The 17,724-nt window shown below is 43.7% G+C and overlaps 1 protein-coding gene across 2 annotated transcripts in view; it reads right to left on the bottom strand.

The window, feature by feature from the left end:
- Positions 1 to 5,054: 5,054 nt before the first annotated feature.
- Positions 5,055 to 17,724, bottom strand: part of AAMDC (adipogenesis associated Mth938 domain containing) — a 53,123-nt gene continuing 40,453 nt past the window's right edge. For both annotated transcript variants that reach the window (XM_026446975.1, XM_026446976.1), the window contains exons 3-4: positions 7,956 to 8,051; positions 5,055 to 5,241 (exon numbers count right to left, since the gene is read on the bottom strand). In XM_026446975.1, coding sequence (XP_026302760.1) covers positions 5,101 to 5,241; positions 7,956 to 8,051 — 237 coding nt within the window. In that variant the 3' untranslated portion in view covers positions 5,055 to 5,100. The remainder of the gene's footprint in view (positions 5,242 to 7,955; positions 8,052 to 17,724) is intronic.

Genomic DNA, 17,724 nt, shown 5'->3' with positions numbered 1-17,724 from the left:
GGAAACAGAGGCTTTGAGATAGTGTCTGTCTAAGAGACAAAGCCAGGACTTGATCCTGTCTTAAAAATGTAAAATGTAGTACTTTTTCCATCAAAGGTAGACAAGCACTAAGGGATAGGTTTTGGCTTAGTATCAGAATACATTTTTAAAAGCTGTATAAGAATTGAACGGGCTGCACTAGGGGATATGGAATTCTCCAGGCTAGATGAGTTTGAGTAAAGGTTGAACAAGCTCCTGAAACATTTGTTGCTAAGGAATTCATGTATCATATCGGGGTTGGACTCAACTTTTTAAATCGCTTTTACCCTGAATTTTTACTTTCTGGGGAATATAAGAATTTTAGGTTTTCTCTGGTTCTGTACTTTTCCACTGAAGTGAAAAAATAAAAAGACCTTTTTATAAAGGCTTGGAAGGGGGCATAAAGAGCATTTCAGTGTGGCACCTTCATTTGCAAATGAATACGCAGGCCCAGAGAGACTGAGTTAGTGGTGAAGCTAAGGCTAGAACCCAGGCCTCCTGTTTCTTCCCCAGGTGACTGGCATCACAGGGGTCTGTTCTTAGTGAGTGGTCTAGCATGAACCCAGCAGTCAGAGCCAGAAACCTGTTTGTCACATTGGATTCCTTCCTCATCCCTCATACAGAAGTAGCCATCAAGTCCTTTAGATTCCTCTTCCTTCGTGTTTCTTAGTCCTCTTCTTACGCTGTTTCTATATTGATGGAGCCACCATCAGCCCTCCTAAAGTGATGAGCTCATCTGACCAGATCAGGCCCTTTCAGTGGATCACTACTCATCCCAGGAAAAAGTCAAAACTCCTATCTTGAAGGCTCTTCATGCCTCTGCTTCATCTCCAGCCTCATACTCCCTGTCCCAAACTGTCTCTGTACTACTCCAGCTGAACAGAATTACCTGTAGTGTCCTTCTCTCACCTCTAGGCCTTTGGACCTGCTGAGCCTGGGAATGTGCTCCTCAGACTGTCTCCTATAGCTCCTTTCCTTCCATTCTTCAGGACTGGGCCTTGTTCTAGGACATATCTGTGTCTCTTACGGGCTTGGAACATTTCCTCTATGTTCCCACAGCCTCCTGTACGATATTCTTCACACATAGTGTAGTATTTATTAATACTGCATTGCAGGTTCACAAATGCAAACCCCTTAAGAAAGGTAGGCAGGAAAAGTAAAGGAATAAAGTGGCCTAGAATATAACAGCAATTGAAGAATCAGAGAGCACATTCTCTGTTGGAGAAGGCAATCAGAGAAGTACATTCTCTATTCCATTCCACTCAAGTTATTTTCATTTACAAATGTGGGCCTAGTGGTGTCAGTTCTTCCCATTCTTCCAAAACAGCCAGAAATCTTCATTTTCATGAAAGTTAAAAAACCTTGGTAACTACAGTAAATGTTAAAATTACTGAGACAAACAAAACATGTCTCCAGGTAGATTTTTGCCAATTTGCAACTTCTACATCCTCACTGTATGTTTACATGTTTTATTTCTTCCAACTGATCTGTACCTGGACCGTAAGAATGTCTGTGCTGTATCCCCAGCACAACTCCTGGCACATATCCGGCAAGGAAAGAATGATTCTGTGAATCCAGAGCAAAGGTAGCAGTACCATGCCATGCTGCAAAAAAAGATTCAAGTTTCTGAAAGGATTTTATATTTGCTTTGAGATGATTGAACTCAGCAAACACAATTATGGAGAAGAAAGGTACACACCTAGCCGTGGCCAACTTCTTGTCTTTTTTTTTTTTTTTTTTTTTTGAGACGGAGTCTCGCTCTGTTGCCCGGGCTGGAGTGCAGTGGCCGGATCTCAGCTCACTGCAAGCTCCACCTCCCGGGTTCACGCCATTCTCCTGCCTCAGCCTCCCCAGTAGCTGGGACTACAGGCGCCCACCACCTCCCCCGGCTAGTTTTTTGTATTTTTTTAGTAGAGACGGAGTTTTACCGTGTTAGCCAGGATGGTCTCGATCTCCTGACCTCGTGATCTCCCCGTCTCGGCCTCCCAAAGTGCTGGGATTACAGGCTTGAGCCACCGCGCCCGGCCCTTTTTTTTTGTTTTGAGACGGAGTCTTGCTCTGTTGCCCAGGCTGGAGTGCAGTGGCGCGATCTCAGCTCACAGCAGGCTCTGCCTCCCTGGTTCCGGCGATTCTCCTGCCTCAGCCTCCTGAGTAGACTAGCTGGGATTACAGGCATGTGCCATCATGCCCAGCTAATTTTTGTATTTTTAGTAGAGATGGGATTTCACCATGTTGGCCAGGCTGGTCTCAAACTGCTGACCTCAGGTGATTCACCCACCTTGGCCTCCCAAAGTGCTGGGATTACAGGCGTGAGCCACTGCACCCGGCCAACTTCTTGTCTTAACCACTCAGGTTAGAAGAAATGACCTGTGGGCAGCTTGAGGGCTGTGCTAACTACAAACTAACTGAGATGCTTTAATGATTAAGACACAGTACTAAGTATAGTTATGTGAAGAAACAGCTTCCCTTCAAGCTCTACATATTTCCATCATTGACCATGTGCACACCAGGTTCAAAGGTAGAGGCCATGTATTAGCAGGTTTTCTTAAAAGTTTAATAATGTCACTGACAGATACTTCTGTCTCTAAGAAGTTTACACTAAGTTCTCTTTAATTGGAGACAACTCACTTAGGAACAATGATTACACCCACAGTGAATTCAACACCCATTGGAGCTGTCTCACTTTACATTTGACAAAAAAAAAAAAAAAAAGACTGCATCACTAGAGAAACAGTCTGAATTTTATCAAACATCCCTCTTAGCTATACAGAGGGCTGGCTTTATGAGCCGAGGAAACAGATCTAGAAGGATCTGCCATCTGACAAGTGAAAGGGCTGTGGAAAGGGCACCAAGCAGATCCTTCCAAGACTTCAATGCTGGGTGTCGGGTCTGTGAAGCACTCACTCCCGTCTGCTTCTAGGGAGCAAGGAGGTGTATGCCATAAAATGATCAAGACACAGTGCTGGGTTCTAATCCTATGTCTGCCACTTACTTGGTGAACTTGGAAAAAAATAAATCTCTTCACTTTCCATACTGTTTCAGCTTTTCTTGCCAAGCCACATCTTAAGTTGCTGTCCAGTCTATGGATTGGTCCCTGTAGGTAAGAAGCCTAACTATGTAGTCAGGTGGCAGGATCATGTGAAGCAAAAATCATCTTTCCACTGCTGCTGCTCCAATGATGGCTGGGGTGAAGCGATTTTATTTAGTTATGGCTGTGATAAATACCATACCTAGTAAATGTCTAGTTAAAAGAGCTGCCAAGTAAATGTTTTTTCAGTGAATTAATGAACCTTCCATTTTTTAAGACTCAGCTTAAATGTCATCTCCTTAGTGATGTCTTCCCTAATTTTCCTTCCATCCTAGTAGGATAAATTAGTCTTTTCTTTGTGCTACTACTGGACGTAGTAACCATTATGATATTAGCATTGTATCATTATTGTTTACTTGTTTGTCTTTCTCTCATACAACATAATTCCTAAGGGCAGGAATTGTAACATTCATCCTTATTCCCCCAGGGCCCAATAACAACTGGTCATAAGAAAATTAGTAATAGGCTGTCCACAAATGGATATGAAAGAAGATTACTGAATAAATGAGTGAGATAGTTCCTTTGGGCTCCAACATTCTATGACTCTTTGAAATAATAAGCTGCTATATTAAGACATAAAATGAAACTAGTTGGCTTTACACAGTATCCCCATTAGTAGAAAGATAAGGACAACAGTGGTTTAATGTATTGAGTCCTTACTAAATGCCAAGCAGTGAGTTAATACTTTCTATGAATTGCCTCATTTAATACCTTCAGTGACTCCAGGTACTGATAATGTTATCCTGATCTTACATATGAGAACAGTGAAACTAAGCAATTAGACAAATGCCCAATCAGTGAGTGGCAGTGAGTTGCAGTTCAAAGTCAAGGCTATTTGACACCAAAGCCCATAGTTCTTTAAAAAGAAAGAAAAATTAAAAATAAGGTGATGCTGATAACTTGTAATTCTCTCAGTCTATTCTAAGGCTTCACAAAGGCCATCTGGGTATTTAGTAGAACAAAGACTATCTGAGCCAGTAGGAACCTTTAAAGGGCATCTAGTCCAGCCCCAACATTTTATAGTTGAATTTTTTTTTTTTAAACAGAGTCTCTCACTGTCACCCAGGCTGGAGTGCAGTGGTGCCATCTCGCCTCACTGCAACCTATTCCTCCCGGGTTCAAGTGATCCTCCTGCTGCCTTAGCCTCCCAAGTAGCTGGGACTACAGGCTCGTGACACCACGCCCAGCTAATTTTTGTAGTTCTTTTTTTTTGAGACGGAGTCTCACTCTGTCACCCAGGCTGGAGTGCAGCCGCGCGATCTCGGCTAGCTGCAAGCTCCACCCCCCAGGTTCACGCCGTTCTCCTGCCTCAGCCTCCCGAGTAGCTGGGACTACAGGCGCCCACCACCACGCCTGGCTAATTTTTTTTTTTTTTTTTTTTTTTTATTTTTAGTAGAGACGGGGTTTCACCATGTTAGCCAGGATGGTCTCAGTCTCCTGACCTCGTGATCCGCCCGTCTCGGCCTCCCGAAGTGCTGGGGTTACAGGCGTGAGCCACTGCGCCTGGCCAATTTTTGTAGTTTTAATAGAGATGCATTTCACCACGTTGGCTAGGCTGGGGTTGAACTCCTGACCTCAAGTGATCCGCCCACCTCAGCCTCCCAAAGTGTTTGGATTACAGGTGTGAGCCATGGCACCTGGCCTATAGTTGAAATTCGAAGTGCAGAGAGAACATCTGGCTCCAGTCTCAGGGTTGGTTAGTAGAACAGCCTGTCTAGAACCCAACTCCCAGGGCATACTCCTACTGTTCCTGTTACTCAAATGTTCCCTCAGTTCATTCACTACATTATTAAACTTCTGTCTCCTTTTTTTTTTCTTTTAACACCCTCAAGGACAGGGACCTTGTCTTGGTCATCCCTTGCATCCCAAGAGCCTAGCACAGGACCTGGCATGAGCAGGTGTCCAAAAATGCTTAGGGGAGGCTGGTTTGGAGAATGGTGAGTGACAGTCACAGGCATAGGTACTTAGTGATTTATTCTCCTCTCAAGGCTCCATCAGCAGGTGGAATGGAAGACACCTCCCACCCTGACCCCTTGGGCAACCAAGGCATTATACTCCTTCACTGCCTGCTCTGTCTGGAGGACCCGCACATCAATGCCATGTTTCTTGAGGTACTCCACAGTTGATGAAGGCACCTGGGAAGGTGGAAAAGAGATGAGTTAAGTAGGGGAAAGGCCCCCCAGGGTTTCCTTTACTGCCATGAGGCAGGTGTACTCTACAGAATTAGATGTTGACAATCACCACTTCACGATCACTCAGTGTATCACCAGTTCAAAATTGGGCAGGGAGCCCCAGTGAGTCAAAAAGCCCTCTTTGACAGAGGTATCATAATACCCAAGCATAAAGCTCAAGTGAATGGAAATGAAAGAACATGGAATTTGCAGTTAGCCTTGGATTTACATCCTTACTAGCACTGTAACCTTGGGTAAGTAAATTAAATTCTCTGAGTCTTTGTTTTCATGTCTGTAAATTAGGGATATTAACACCTAGCTCCCAGGGTTGGTATGACAACTAGCTGAGCTAAGGGTATGTGAAACATCTACGTTGGTGTGCAAGCTCCATAAATGTTAAATGTTTGAGTTAGTCTAAACTGAGTCTAAATGTCTTCTTTGCCGCATACTAAGAAATGTTAGGCTAGCTCTTTAAAGTCTCCCAGCCCCAATTTCTTCACTTGTAAAATAGGTATAATAGTGCTTACATCACAGGGTTGGTGTGAGGATGAAATTGACTCATGTATGTACACTGCAGCTCAAAAGTTTTCTCAGAAAGGCCTTTCTTGCTCACCCCATAGTAGCCCCGCATAAGTCACCATTTTCTTCACTGTTTATTATTATCTGAAGTTGTCTAGTTTTTTATTATCCACGAGGGGCATGAACCTTGTTTGGCTTGTTTATCGCACCATCCCCAGTGCCTAGAATAGTGCTTTACCCATAGAAAATGCTTAATAAATATTTGTAAATGAATTTATATAAAAGATGTTCTTAATAGTGACACCTATTATTAGATGATATTTTCTCAACTCTGGCTTGTCCTGAATATTTTTTAAAAATAGATTTTAATTAGACTCTGCCTCAGAAAGAACTCGTGAAATATTTTTTAATATGCCCTATATTTTCTATATATTTGAGATTTATAAAAGTAACCTATCAGATAGGAATTATTGTATTGGTGAAAAAAAAAAACTAGTTTAAATTTTTAAAATATAAACAGGCCGGGCATGGTGGCTCAAGCCTTTAATCCAGCACTTCAGGAGGCTGAGGTAGGAGGATTGCTTGAACCCTACTGATGAAAGTGCCTTATATACATAAAGCCATAGATATAAGGGACACCTTCATCAGTAGGGAACAGGACTGTAGGACATCTATAAAGGAAAGAATAAGGTAGGCCTCTATGTGGAAGACTATACAAAATATAGTAATATAAGTGGGGGAAAAAGTTACAGAATACATATTTATGTAAAATGGTTATAAGTATATAAATGTATATCTATATGTGTAAGTGTGTATATATTTGCAGATGCATTCAGAGAAGACTGGAGAAATATACACCAAATGTGAAGACGGGGAAGGGAATATCTCACCTTTTTACTTCTACATTTCTGCATTGAATTTTTAAATATTTTGCAATGAGCATGTATTATTTCTATAAGAAAATTAAAAAATAAGCCAGGTGTGGTGGCTCACACCTGTAATCCCAGCACTTTGGGAGGCTGAGACGGGTGGATCACAAGGTCAGGAGATCAAGACCGTCCTGGCTAACACAGTGAAACCCAGTCTCTACTAAAACTAAAAAAAATTAACCGGGCGCAGTGGCAGGTGCCTGTAGTCCCAGCTACTCGGGAGGCTGAGGCAGGAGAATGGGGTGAACCTGGGAGGCAGAGCTTACAGTGAGCCAAGATGGCACCACTGCACTCAGCCTGGGTGACAGAGCAAGACTCCATCTCAAAAAAAAAAAAAGAAAATTAAAAAATAGGCCAGGCGTGGTAGCTCACATTTGTAATCCTAGCACTTTGGGAGGCCAAGGCAGGAGATCATTTGAGTTCAGGAGCTCAAGACCAGCCTGGGCAACAATAGTGAGACCCCATCTATTTTTTATTTTATTTTATTTTATTTTATATTTTATATTTTATTTTATTTATTTATTTATTTATTTATTTATTTATTTATTTATTTTTTTGAGGCGGAGTCTTGCTCTGTCACCCGGACTGGAGTGCAGTGGCCGGATCTCAGCTCACTGCAAGCTCCGCCTCCCGGGTTTACGCCATTCTCCTGCCTCAGCCTCCCAAGTAGCTGAGACTACAGGCGCCCGCCACCTCGCCCAGCTAGTTTTTATATTTTTAGTAGAGACGGGGTTTTACCGTGTTAGCCAGGATGGTCTCGATCTCCTGACCTCGTGATCCGCCCGTCTCGGCCTCCCAAAGTGCTGGGATTACAGGCTTGAGCCACCGCACCCGGCCCCATCTATATTTTTTAAAAAAGAAAAATAAAATTACATTTTTTTCTGAAGAGGGGAAAAACATAAATGTGTCCAAGAAAAGAAAATTAGAAGTACTATAAAATATACTATGAGGATAGAAAGTATTATTAAAATGTAAAGAACCAAATAGTGATCCTTGTAGAACTTGAGAGATTCTGAGAAATAGTTGAAATGACACTGTCTCAGGGTTAGGTAGACTGGAGAGCCCAACGCTGATGAGGCAGAGGAATGTATGCAGCCATTGCTATCCTGGGTCAGCAAAACGAGGGTACATGATATATAAAGATGACCTCCCAAGAAGGACAAATCTGTAAGACAAAGGTCCAAGAGATCCCCACCTGCCCTCAGGAATGCTGTGCATACCAACACCTACCTTCAAGGCCTCACTCATCCCTCGGCCAATCACAAGAGTCTGTACACCCTTCTCAACAACTTCCTTCACATCTGCAGGCTGCACACCAGGAGAATGCTGGATGTGGAAAGAGAAAGTAGACAGTTACCTGCTCTCAATCTTTCATTGCAATAGGCATTCTTGTGGGATTCATTCATTCAAGAAATGTCTACTGAGGTTCACTTTGTGCCAAGCATCACTCATAGGCTCTTTAAGGCACTTAGGGAGGCTGACGAGGCAGGATCCCTTGAATCTAGGAGTTCAAGACCAGCCTGGGCAACATAGGGAGACCCTGTCTCTACAAAAAATAAAAAATTAGCTGGGTATGGTGACTTAGGCCTGTAGTCCCAGCTACTCAGGAGAGCTGAGTTGGGAGGATTGCTTGAACCTGGGAGGTCAAGGCTGCAGTGAGCCATGACTGCACCACTGCACTCCATCCTGGGCAACAGAGTAAGACCCTGTCTCAAAAAAAAAAAAAAAAAAAGAAAGAAAGATAAATCAAGGAAATCAGGGAAACAAGGCATTCCAAGTATAGGAAAAAGCATTTAAAAAGGCTCAGGACCTTTTGGCTGGAACAACCATCTTCCAGTAATTTGCCAAAATGACAAATACAAAGGGAAAGAGGAGATGCCCCCAATATATGTCCTCTAGGCCTTTTAGAAAATATGGAGTTTTTCCTTTGGCCACATGGTACGTGTGAATCTGTAAGACAGGTGATATTGTAGACATCAAGGGAATGGGTATACTGTTCAAAAAGGAATGTCCCACAAATGTTACCATGGCAAAACTGGAAGAATCTACACTATTACCCAACATGCTGTTGGCATTGCTGTAAACAAGTAAGTTACGGGCCATTTTCTTGCCAAGAGAATTAATGTGCCTATTGAGCACATTAAGCACTCTAAGAGCCAATATAGCTTCCTGAAATGCATGAAGGAAAATGTTCAGTAAAAGAAGGAAGCCAGAGAGAAAAGTACCTGGGTTCAAATGAAACACCAGCCTGCCCCGCCCAGAGAAGCACACTGTGTAAGAACCAATGGGAAGAAGCCTGAGTTGCTGGAGCCTATTCCCTGTGAATTCATGCCATAATTTGTGTAAAAAAAAAAAACCTCTGGACTATACATTAAAAAAAAAAAAAAAAAGGTGGCCAGGTATGGTGGCTCATGCCTGTAATCCTAACACTTTGGGAGGCTGAGGTGGGCAGACCACCTGAGGTCTGTAGTTTGAGACCAGCCTGGTCAATATGGCGAAACCCCGTCTCAACTAAAAATACAAAAATTAGCTGGGCGTGGTGGCACGTGCCTGCAGTCCCAGCTATTCGGGAGGCTGAGGCAGGAGAATCACTTGAACCTGGGAGGCAGAGGTTGCAGTGAGCTGAGATCGCACCATTGCACTCCAGCCTAGGCAACAAGACCGAGACTTCATCTCAAAAAAAAAAAAAAAAAAAGAAAGAAAGCAGCCAGGCACAGTGGCTCACGCCTGCAATCCCAGCACTTTGGGAGGCCGAGGTGGGCGGATCACGAGGTCAGGAGATTGAGACCATCCTGGCGAACACGGTGAAACCGTGTCTCTATTAAAAATACAAAAAATTAGCCGGGCGTGGTAGCGGGCACCTGTAGTCCCAGCTACTTGGGAGGCTGAGACAGGAAAATGGTGTGAATCCAGGAGGCAGAGCTTGCAGTGAGCTGAGATCTTGCCACTGCACTCCAGCCTGCGCAACAGAGTGAGACTCTGTCTCAAAAAAAAAAAAAAAAAAAAAAAGACTCAGAGGAAAGAAAAAGACTAGAAGAACAGTTAATTCAGTACAACTTGTATGTAGAGTGACAGTTGAGGTGGGAAAAGAAAGCACTTGCATAGCATGCTAAAATTTTGACTTTAGAAAAATTTCCTAAGAATCTCTATATTGTTACTTTTTTCTGAACTTCCTAACCTTCCCAGGTAACTCCAGGAAACTTCTTTTTACGCTTTAAAATCTACCTATCACTCTGAAAAGTCTTCCCAGTCTTCCAGGCATATTTAAGGTGAAGTGTTTAACAAGGATGAATTGAGCATTAAAGGATGGTGACTTCTTGAACTACCTCTACGTCAGCAGAGGGGATATGGGAGTTAGAGTTTGGGAACTACCAGCCCAACCTACCGGTCTCCGCCTGTTAGGTATCTGCACAAGGACAATGCTTTTAGCACTGAAGCTCTCAGAGACAAAGCATTCCTTTCCTGACCCATATACCTCTGTCCTTTCATTCATTCATCCAGCATTTACTGAAAACTTATTTCTAAGCGAATTTCTACTGCTTAGAAATACTGAGATGAACCAAACGTTCCATGGAGTTTCATTCAGGTAAGGTTAGTGAAAATGTGCAAATATTTATAGTAGGATGAGAAGAAATGGAGTTGAGGATCTCAGAAGACAGAGTGAATAAACCCAAATGGGAAACTGTCATCGAAGACATGCTGTTTTAACTGGGTCTCGAAGTATGAACATGAATAGGCCTTGAAGCAGTGGTTGTAGAAGGGGTACATTCTAATGGTAGTGATGGTATAGGAAAAGAGCTGTTGAAATTCTCAGAGATAACAAATGGGCCAAAGAAGGGTTTTCCAGTTCAGGAAGATGATGCGTCATGGAGATAGGACTAAAATTTATATATTTATGAAAGGTATGGGGACCAGGCACAGTGGCTTTTATGCCTGTAATCCCAGCACTTTGGGAGGCCAAGGAGGGCGGATTACCTGAGGTCAGTTCAAGACCAGCCTGGCTAACATGGTGAAACCCTGTCTCTACTAAAAATACAAAAATTAGCCAGATGTGGTGGTGTGTGCCTGTAATTCCAACTACTCAGGAGGCTGAGGCAGGAGAATTGCTTGAACCCGGAAGGTGGAGTTTGCAGTGAGCTGAGATTGTGCCACTACATTCCAGCTGGGCGACAAGAGCGAAACTCTGTCTCAAAAAAAAAAAAAAAAAGAAAGAAAGAAAACGTATGGGGAGGATGAATATGAGTTTTCATTAAATCCTGTAATAATAATGTCTTACATATTTACACGTGCAGTTTTATTTATTTAATTTTTTTTTTTAAGATGGAGTCTCGCTCTCTCACCCAGAGCTCACATTCTAGTAAAATGAAACAAGGCCACTGACTGCTGGAAATCCAAGTGTAAGGTCATAGGAGACTGCAAACCCATAATCCTCTGGAGATTAGATTAGAGACAGCCATAGCCCATTGGAGTGGCTGGATCAATGGAACTCAAGTGATGAATTGGGCTGCTGCTGCTTTACTGAAGGCTCACAGTGTCATGTACAAAGCAATGAAAGATAACTCTGCAAAGGCCTGTGGATCCACGCATTGGCAGTGATTACTCACAATTTTGTGCAGAGGCCTGGGATTGGAGCATGAGACTGTTATTGAGGCATCCTCAACCTGCCACTAGCAATTCCTGTGCTGCTTCCAATCCCTCAGGGCAAATGACTAAGGCTCTTGTTCCTATTGAGTGTCTGATTCTGTTCCTCTACTTTAAGAGGCTTTCTGTCACACGACCTAAGGTGGTAAAAGCTTACTGTTTTTTCTGTGGGGGAAGCTATTAATTGTGGGAAAATGTCCAGCTAATATCCATTATGCCGGCTAAGCAACAAGATGGCATCCTATCTGTCTTGAACGTTTCTCCCTATTTCACGTTAACTTTAAAAAGAAAACATTCCTAAACTACACTTCCAAAGAAGTATTTCCTTCTGCCAAAATTAAGTGAGCACAAATGGGTAGTAGCAATGCTATCATCTTGCTGTATTGCTGATAAAAGCAGATTCTGTGAGTGAAGGTTAAAGGATCTCTGGAATCTATCCCCTGTGGACGCTGCCTGAGTCACATTCTCATTATTGCTTGTCTGAATTAACAGGCTCTTAAATAATCTTGCTGCCTCTGCCAGGGCAGAGGCCTGTTTTTGTGCTACAGGCCCCTCTGGCAGTCTATTGAGGCCAATGGTCCCCTTCTCAGAATAATGTTTTAGAATACACAAAAGAAGATATGTAAGATTATAGAGGAAACATTTCTTACAAGTGGAATTATCAAAATATTAACAACAAACTTTTGGTCTAGTATTATATGTGTTTCTTTATTAGTTTAGGACAATGGAAATCTTTTCCAAAAGTCTGCTAGCTAACTTACCCTCCCATCTCATAATGGCAGATGACTAGTTTTTCTTTCAAAATCTGTTCTGCCTATTTTCTGGGGCACATAGCTGATAAGCTAGACACTCCGTTTTCTGTCCTTCTTGCAGTTAAGTGTGGTCATGTGACTGTGCTGTCACTAATATAAAATTCAATGGAATGTGAGCAGAAGAAACAATTTCATATCTAGGTTTAGCATGAGCTTTTCTTCTCTTTCCTCTTCCTTGCAAGTTAGAGCCCTGCCATGCCTACAACTGGTTCCTACAATTCAAATGTTCTAGGAGATGGTAGAGCAATAAAAAGGAAAAAACCTAGGTCCCTAAATGAGCCTGTGCTATTCACATCTCCCCTACCCCCCACAAGTTTGGACTGGCCACAATAATTTATCAGAGAAAGACACTTCTATCTTCTTTATGCTACTGAATTTTGAGACTTCTATTACAACAACTTGGCCTTCACACTAAGTAGTCACGCTAAGTAATCCATTACTAAACTAAACCATGACTACTTAGGCAAATCATGAGCTGTAGAATAAATATTGGGGACTCAACCACACTAGACACTATGTCTAATTTGCAAAATATATATAAGGGAGCCATATTATAGGGGCCTTTACCTTTTGGGGATTCAGCTATATGGTCCAGAGAAGGAGAGAGTAAGAACTATGGAAATAAAGTAATTGAGTCATTCTTTTTTTGTTTTTGAGACAGGGTCTCACTCTCTGTCACTGAGGCTGGAGGGCAGTGGTGCCATCAGGGCTCACTGCAGCCTCAACCTCCCAGGCTCAAGTGATCCTCCCACCTCAGCCTCCCAAGTAGCTGGGAATACAGATGCATGCCCCCGTGCCTGGCTAATTGTTTAACTTTCTGTAGCAACGCGGTCTTTCTCTATTGCCCAGGCTTGTCTTGAACTCCTAGGCTCAAGCAGTCCTCCTATCTTGGCCTCCCAACATGTTGAGATTACAGGTGTGAGCCACTGTGCCTGGCAATTCAGTCATTCTATTCAAGGAACATATGCCCTGGATTGTACATGAGATAGCAGACAAGTATCTACTATTCCTTCTATGTCAGTTTCATAGTTGCTGCTTCTAATATGAACCTTTGACTCACTGAGTGTATTTCTAGTGTTTAGAACTACAGTATGTATTTTTTCATATAATATACACCCTAAATGCAAGGCAACTAATTAATCTGGTTCTCAATCAAGAATAACCACTATAGTTTTTTTTTATTTTTTATTTGTTTAGATGGAGTCTTGCGCTGTTGCCCAGGCTGGAGTGCAGTGGCTTGATCTCGACTCACTGCAACCTTCGCCTCCCGGGTTCAAGTGATTCTCCCTGCCTCAGCCTCCTGAGTAGCTAGGATTACAGGTGTGTGCCACCACGCCTAACTAATTTTTATATTTTCAATAGAGATGGGCCCAAGAATAATCATTATGTTCTAACATTAAAGGGATCATCTTGGCCAGGAGCGGTGGCTCACGCCTGTAATCCCAACACTTTGGGAGGTCAAGGCGGGCATATCACCTGAAGTCAGGAGTTCGAGACCAGCCTGGCAAACATGGTGAAACTCCACATCTACTAAAAATACCAAAATTAGCTGGGCGTGGTAGCAGGCACCTGTAATCCCAGTTACTCGGGAGGCTGAGGCAGGAGAATCGCTTGAACATGGGAGGCAGAGGTTGCAGTGAGCCAAGATTACGCCACTGACCTCCAGCCTAGGCGACAAGAGTGAAACTGTTGCAAAAAAAAAAAAAAAAAAAAAAAGGGATCATCTTAAAGGATTTGAACTATTTGCAAATTTTACCATAACTGCCGACTTTAAAATATAATCCCTTAGTAAGATTCAAGTCCACCATATTAGCTGCAATAAAAAGAGTTATAGGGGTAGGCAGAGGGGCTCACACCTGTAATCTCAGTGCTTTGAGGGGCTGAGGCAGGAGGGTCACTTGAGGCCAGGAGTTTGAGACCAGCCTGAGCAACATAGTGAGACTTTGTCTCTATAAAAAAATCAGCCAGGTGTGGTGGCTCATGCCTACAATCCCAGCACCTTGGGAGGCCAAGAGTGGGTGGATCTCTTGAGGCCAGGAGTTCAAGACCATCCTGGCCAACATAGCAAAACCCTGTCTCTACTAAAATTACAAAAATTAGCCAGGCATAGTGGCACATGCCTGTAATCCCAGCTACTCAGGAGGCTGAGGCACAAGAATTGGTTAAACACGGACTACCCTCTTTGGGTCCCCTCCCTTTGTATGGGAGCTCTGTTTTCACTCTATTAAATCTTGCAGCTGCACTCTTCCACGTCCACCACTGCTATTTGCCGCCGTCACAGACCTGCCGCTGACTTCCATCCCTCTGGATCCAGCAGGGTGTCCGCTGTGCTCCTGATCCAGCAAGGTGCCCATTGCCGCTCCCGATTGGGCTAAAGGCTGGCCATTGTTTCTGCACGACTAAGTGCCCAGGTTCGTCCTAACTGAGCTGAACACTAGTCACTGGGTTCCACGGTTCTCTTCCGTGACCCATGGCTTCTAATAGAGCTATAACACTCACAGCATGGCCCAAGATTCCATTCCTTGGAATCTGTGAGGCCAAGAACCCCAGGTCAGAGAACATAAGGCTTGCCACCATCTTGGAAGCAGCCCACCGCCATGTTGGGAGCTCTGGGAGCAAGGACCCCCCCGGTAACATTTGGCGACCATGAAGGGACCTCCAAAGTGATGGGAAATGTTCCCCGTAAGGCAAAAACGCCCCTAAGATATATTCTGGAGAATTGGGACCAATTTGACTCTCAGACACTAAGAAGGAAATGACGTATATTTTTCTGCAGTACCACCTGGCCACGATATCCTCTTCAAGGGGGAGAAACCTGGCTTCCTGAAGGAAGTATAAATTATAACACCATCTTACACCTAGACCTCTTTTGTAGAAAAGAAGGCAAATGGAGTGAAGTGCCATATGTACAAACTTTATTTTCATTAAGAGACAACTCACAATTATGTAAAAAGTGTGATTTATGCCCTATAGGAAGCCCTTAGAGTCTACCTCCCTACCCGGCGTCCCCCCAACTCCTTCCCCAACTAATAAGGACCCCCCTTCAACCCAAACGGTCCACAAGGAGATAGACAAAGGGATAAACAATGAACCCAAGAGTGCCAATATTCCCCAATTATGCCCCCTCCAAGCGGTGGGAGGAGGAGAATTCGGCCCAGCCAGAGTGCACGTACCTTTTTCTCTCTCACATTTGAAGCTAATTAAAATAGACCTAGGTAAATTCTCAGATAACCATGATGGCCATATTGATGTTTTACAAGGGTTAGGACAATCCTTTGATCTGACATGGAGAGATATAATGTTACTGCTAAATCAGACACTAACCCCAAATGAGAGAAGTGCTGCCATAACTGTAGCCTGAGAGTTTGGCGATCTCTGGTATCTCAGTCAGGTCAATGAGAGGATGACAACAGAGGAAAGAGAACGATTCCCCACAGGCCAGCAGGCAGTTCCCAGTGTAGACCCACACTGGGACACAGAATCAGATCATGGAGATTGGTGCCGCAGACATTCGCTAACTTTCATGCTAGAAGGACTAAGGAAAACTAGGAAGAAGCCTGTGAATTATTCAATGATGTCCACTATAACACAGGGAAGGGAAGAAAATCCCACCGCCTTTCTGGAGAGACTAAGGGAGGCATTGAGAAAGCATACCTCTCTGTCACCTGACTATTGAAGGCCAACTAATCTTAAAGGATAGGTTTATCACTCAGTCAGCTGCAGACATTAGAAAAAACTTCAAAAAACTTAGAAACCCTATTGAACTTGGCAACCTTGGTTTCTTATAATAGAGATCAGGAGGAGCAGGCAGAACTGGATAAACAGAATGAAAAAAAAGGCCACCACTTTAGTCATGGCCCTCAGGCAAGCAGACTTCGGAGGCTCTGGAACACAGAATTGAATGCCTAATAGGGCTTGCTTCCAGTGCAGTCTACAAGGACACTTTATAAAAGATTGCCCACATAGAAATAAGCCGCCCCCTCATCCATGCCCCTTATGTCAAGGGAATCACTGGAAGGCCCACTGCCCCAGGGGACGAAGGTCCTCTGAGTCAGAAGCCACCAACCAGATGATCCAGCAGGACTGAGGGTGCCCAGGGCAAGTGCCAGCCCATGCCATCACCCTCACAGAGCCCCAGGTATGCTTAACCATTGAGGGCCAGGAGGTTAACTGTCTCCTGGACACTGGTGCGGACTTCTCAGTCTTACTCTCCTGTCCCAGACAACTGTCCTCCAGATCTGTCACTATCCGAGGGGTCCTAGGACAGCCAGTCACTAGATACTTCTCCCAGCCACTAAGTTGTGACTGGGGAACTTTACTATTTTCACATGCTTTTCTAATTATGCCTGAAAGCCCCACTCCCTTGTTAGGGAGAGACATTCTAGCAAAAGCAGGGGCCATTATACACCTAAACATAGGAAAAGGAACACCCATTTGTTGTCCCCTGCTTGAGGAAGGAATTAATCCTGAAGTCTGGGCAACAGAAGGATACTATGGACGAGCAAAAAATGCCCGTTGTGTTCAAATTAAACTAAAGGATTCTGCTTCCTTTCCCTACCAAAGGCAGTACCCCCTTAGACCCAAGGCCCAACAAGGACTCAAAAAAATTGTTAAGGACTTAAAGCTCAAGTAAAACCATGCAATAGCCCCTGCAATATTCCAATTTTAGGAGTACAGAAACCCAACAGACAGTGGAGGTTAGTGCAAGATCTCAGGATTATCAGTGAGGTCATTGTCCCTCTATACCCAGCTGTACCTAACCCTTATACTCTGCTTTCCCAAATACCAGAGGAAGCAGAGTGGTTTACAGTCCTGGACCTTAAGGATGCCTTTTTCTGCATCCCTGTACATCCTGACTCTCAATTCTTGTTTGCCTTTGAAGATCCTTTGAACTCAACGTCTCAACTCACCTGGACTGTTCTACCCCAAGGGTTCAGTGATAGCCCCCATCTATTTGTCCAGGCATTAGCCCAAGACTTGAGCCAGTTCTCACACCTGGACACTCTTATCCTTCAGTATGTGGATGATTTACTTTCAGCCACCCGTTCAGAAACCTTGTGCCATCAAGCCACCCAAGCGCTCTTAAATTTCCTCGCTACCTGTGGCTACAAGGTTTCCAAACCAAAGGCTCAGCTCTGCTCACAGCAGCCTAAATACTTAGGGCTAAAATTATCCAAAGGCACCAGGGTCCTCAGTGAGGAACCTATCCAGCCCATACTGGCTTATCCTCATCCCAAAACCCTAAAGCAACTAAGAGGGTTCCTCGGATAATAGGCTTCTGCCAAATATGGATTCCCAGGTATGGCGAAATAGCCAGACCATTATATACACTAATTAAAGAAACTCAGAAAGCCAATACCCATTTAGTAAGAAGGACACCTGAAGCAGAAGCGGCTTTCCAGGCCCTAAAGAAGGCCCTAACCCAAGCCCCTGTGTTAAGCTTGCCAACAAGGCAAGACTTCGTATATGTCACGGAAAAAACAGGAATAGCTCTAGGAGTCCTTACACAGGTCCGAGGGACGAGCTTGCCACCCATGGCATACCTG

This window comes from Piliocolobus tephrosceles, chromosome 13 (assembly GCF_002776525.5).
Source record: "Piliocolobus tephrosceles isolate RC106 chromosome 13, ASM277652v3, whole genome shotgun sequence".
NCBI classification, from domain to species: Eukaryota; Metazoa; Chordata; class Mammalia; order Primates; family Cercopithecidae; genus Piliocolobus; species Piliocolobus tephrosceles.
Note: the sequence above shows the minus strand (reverse complement) of the source record. Positions and strands in the feature narration are given on the sequence as shown.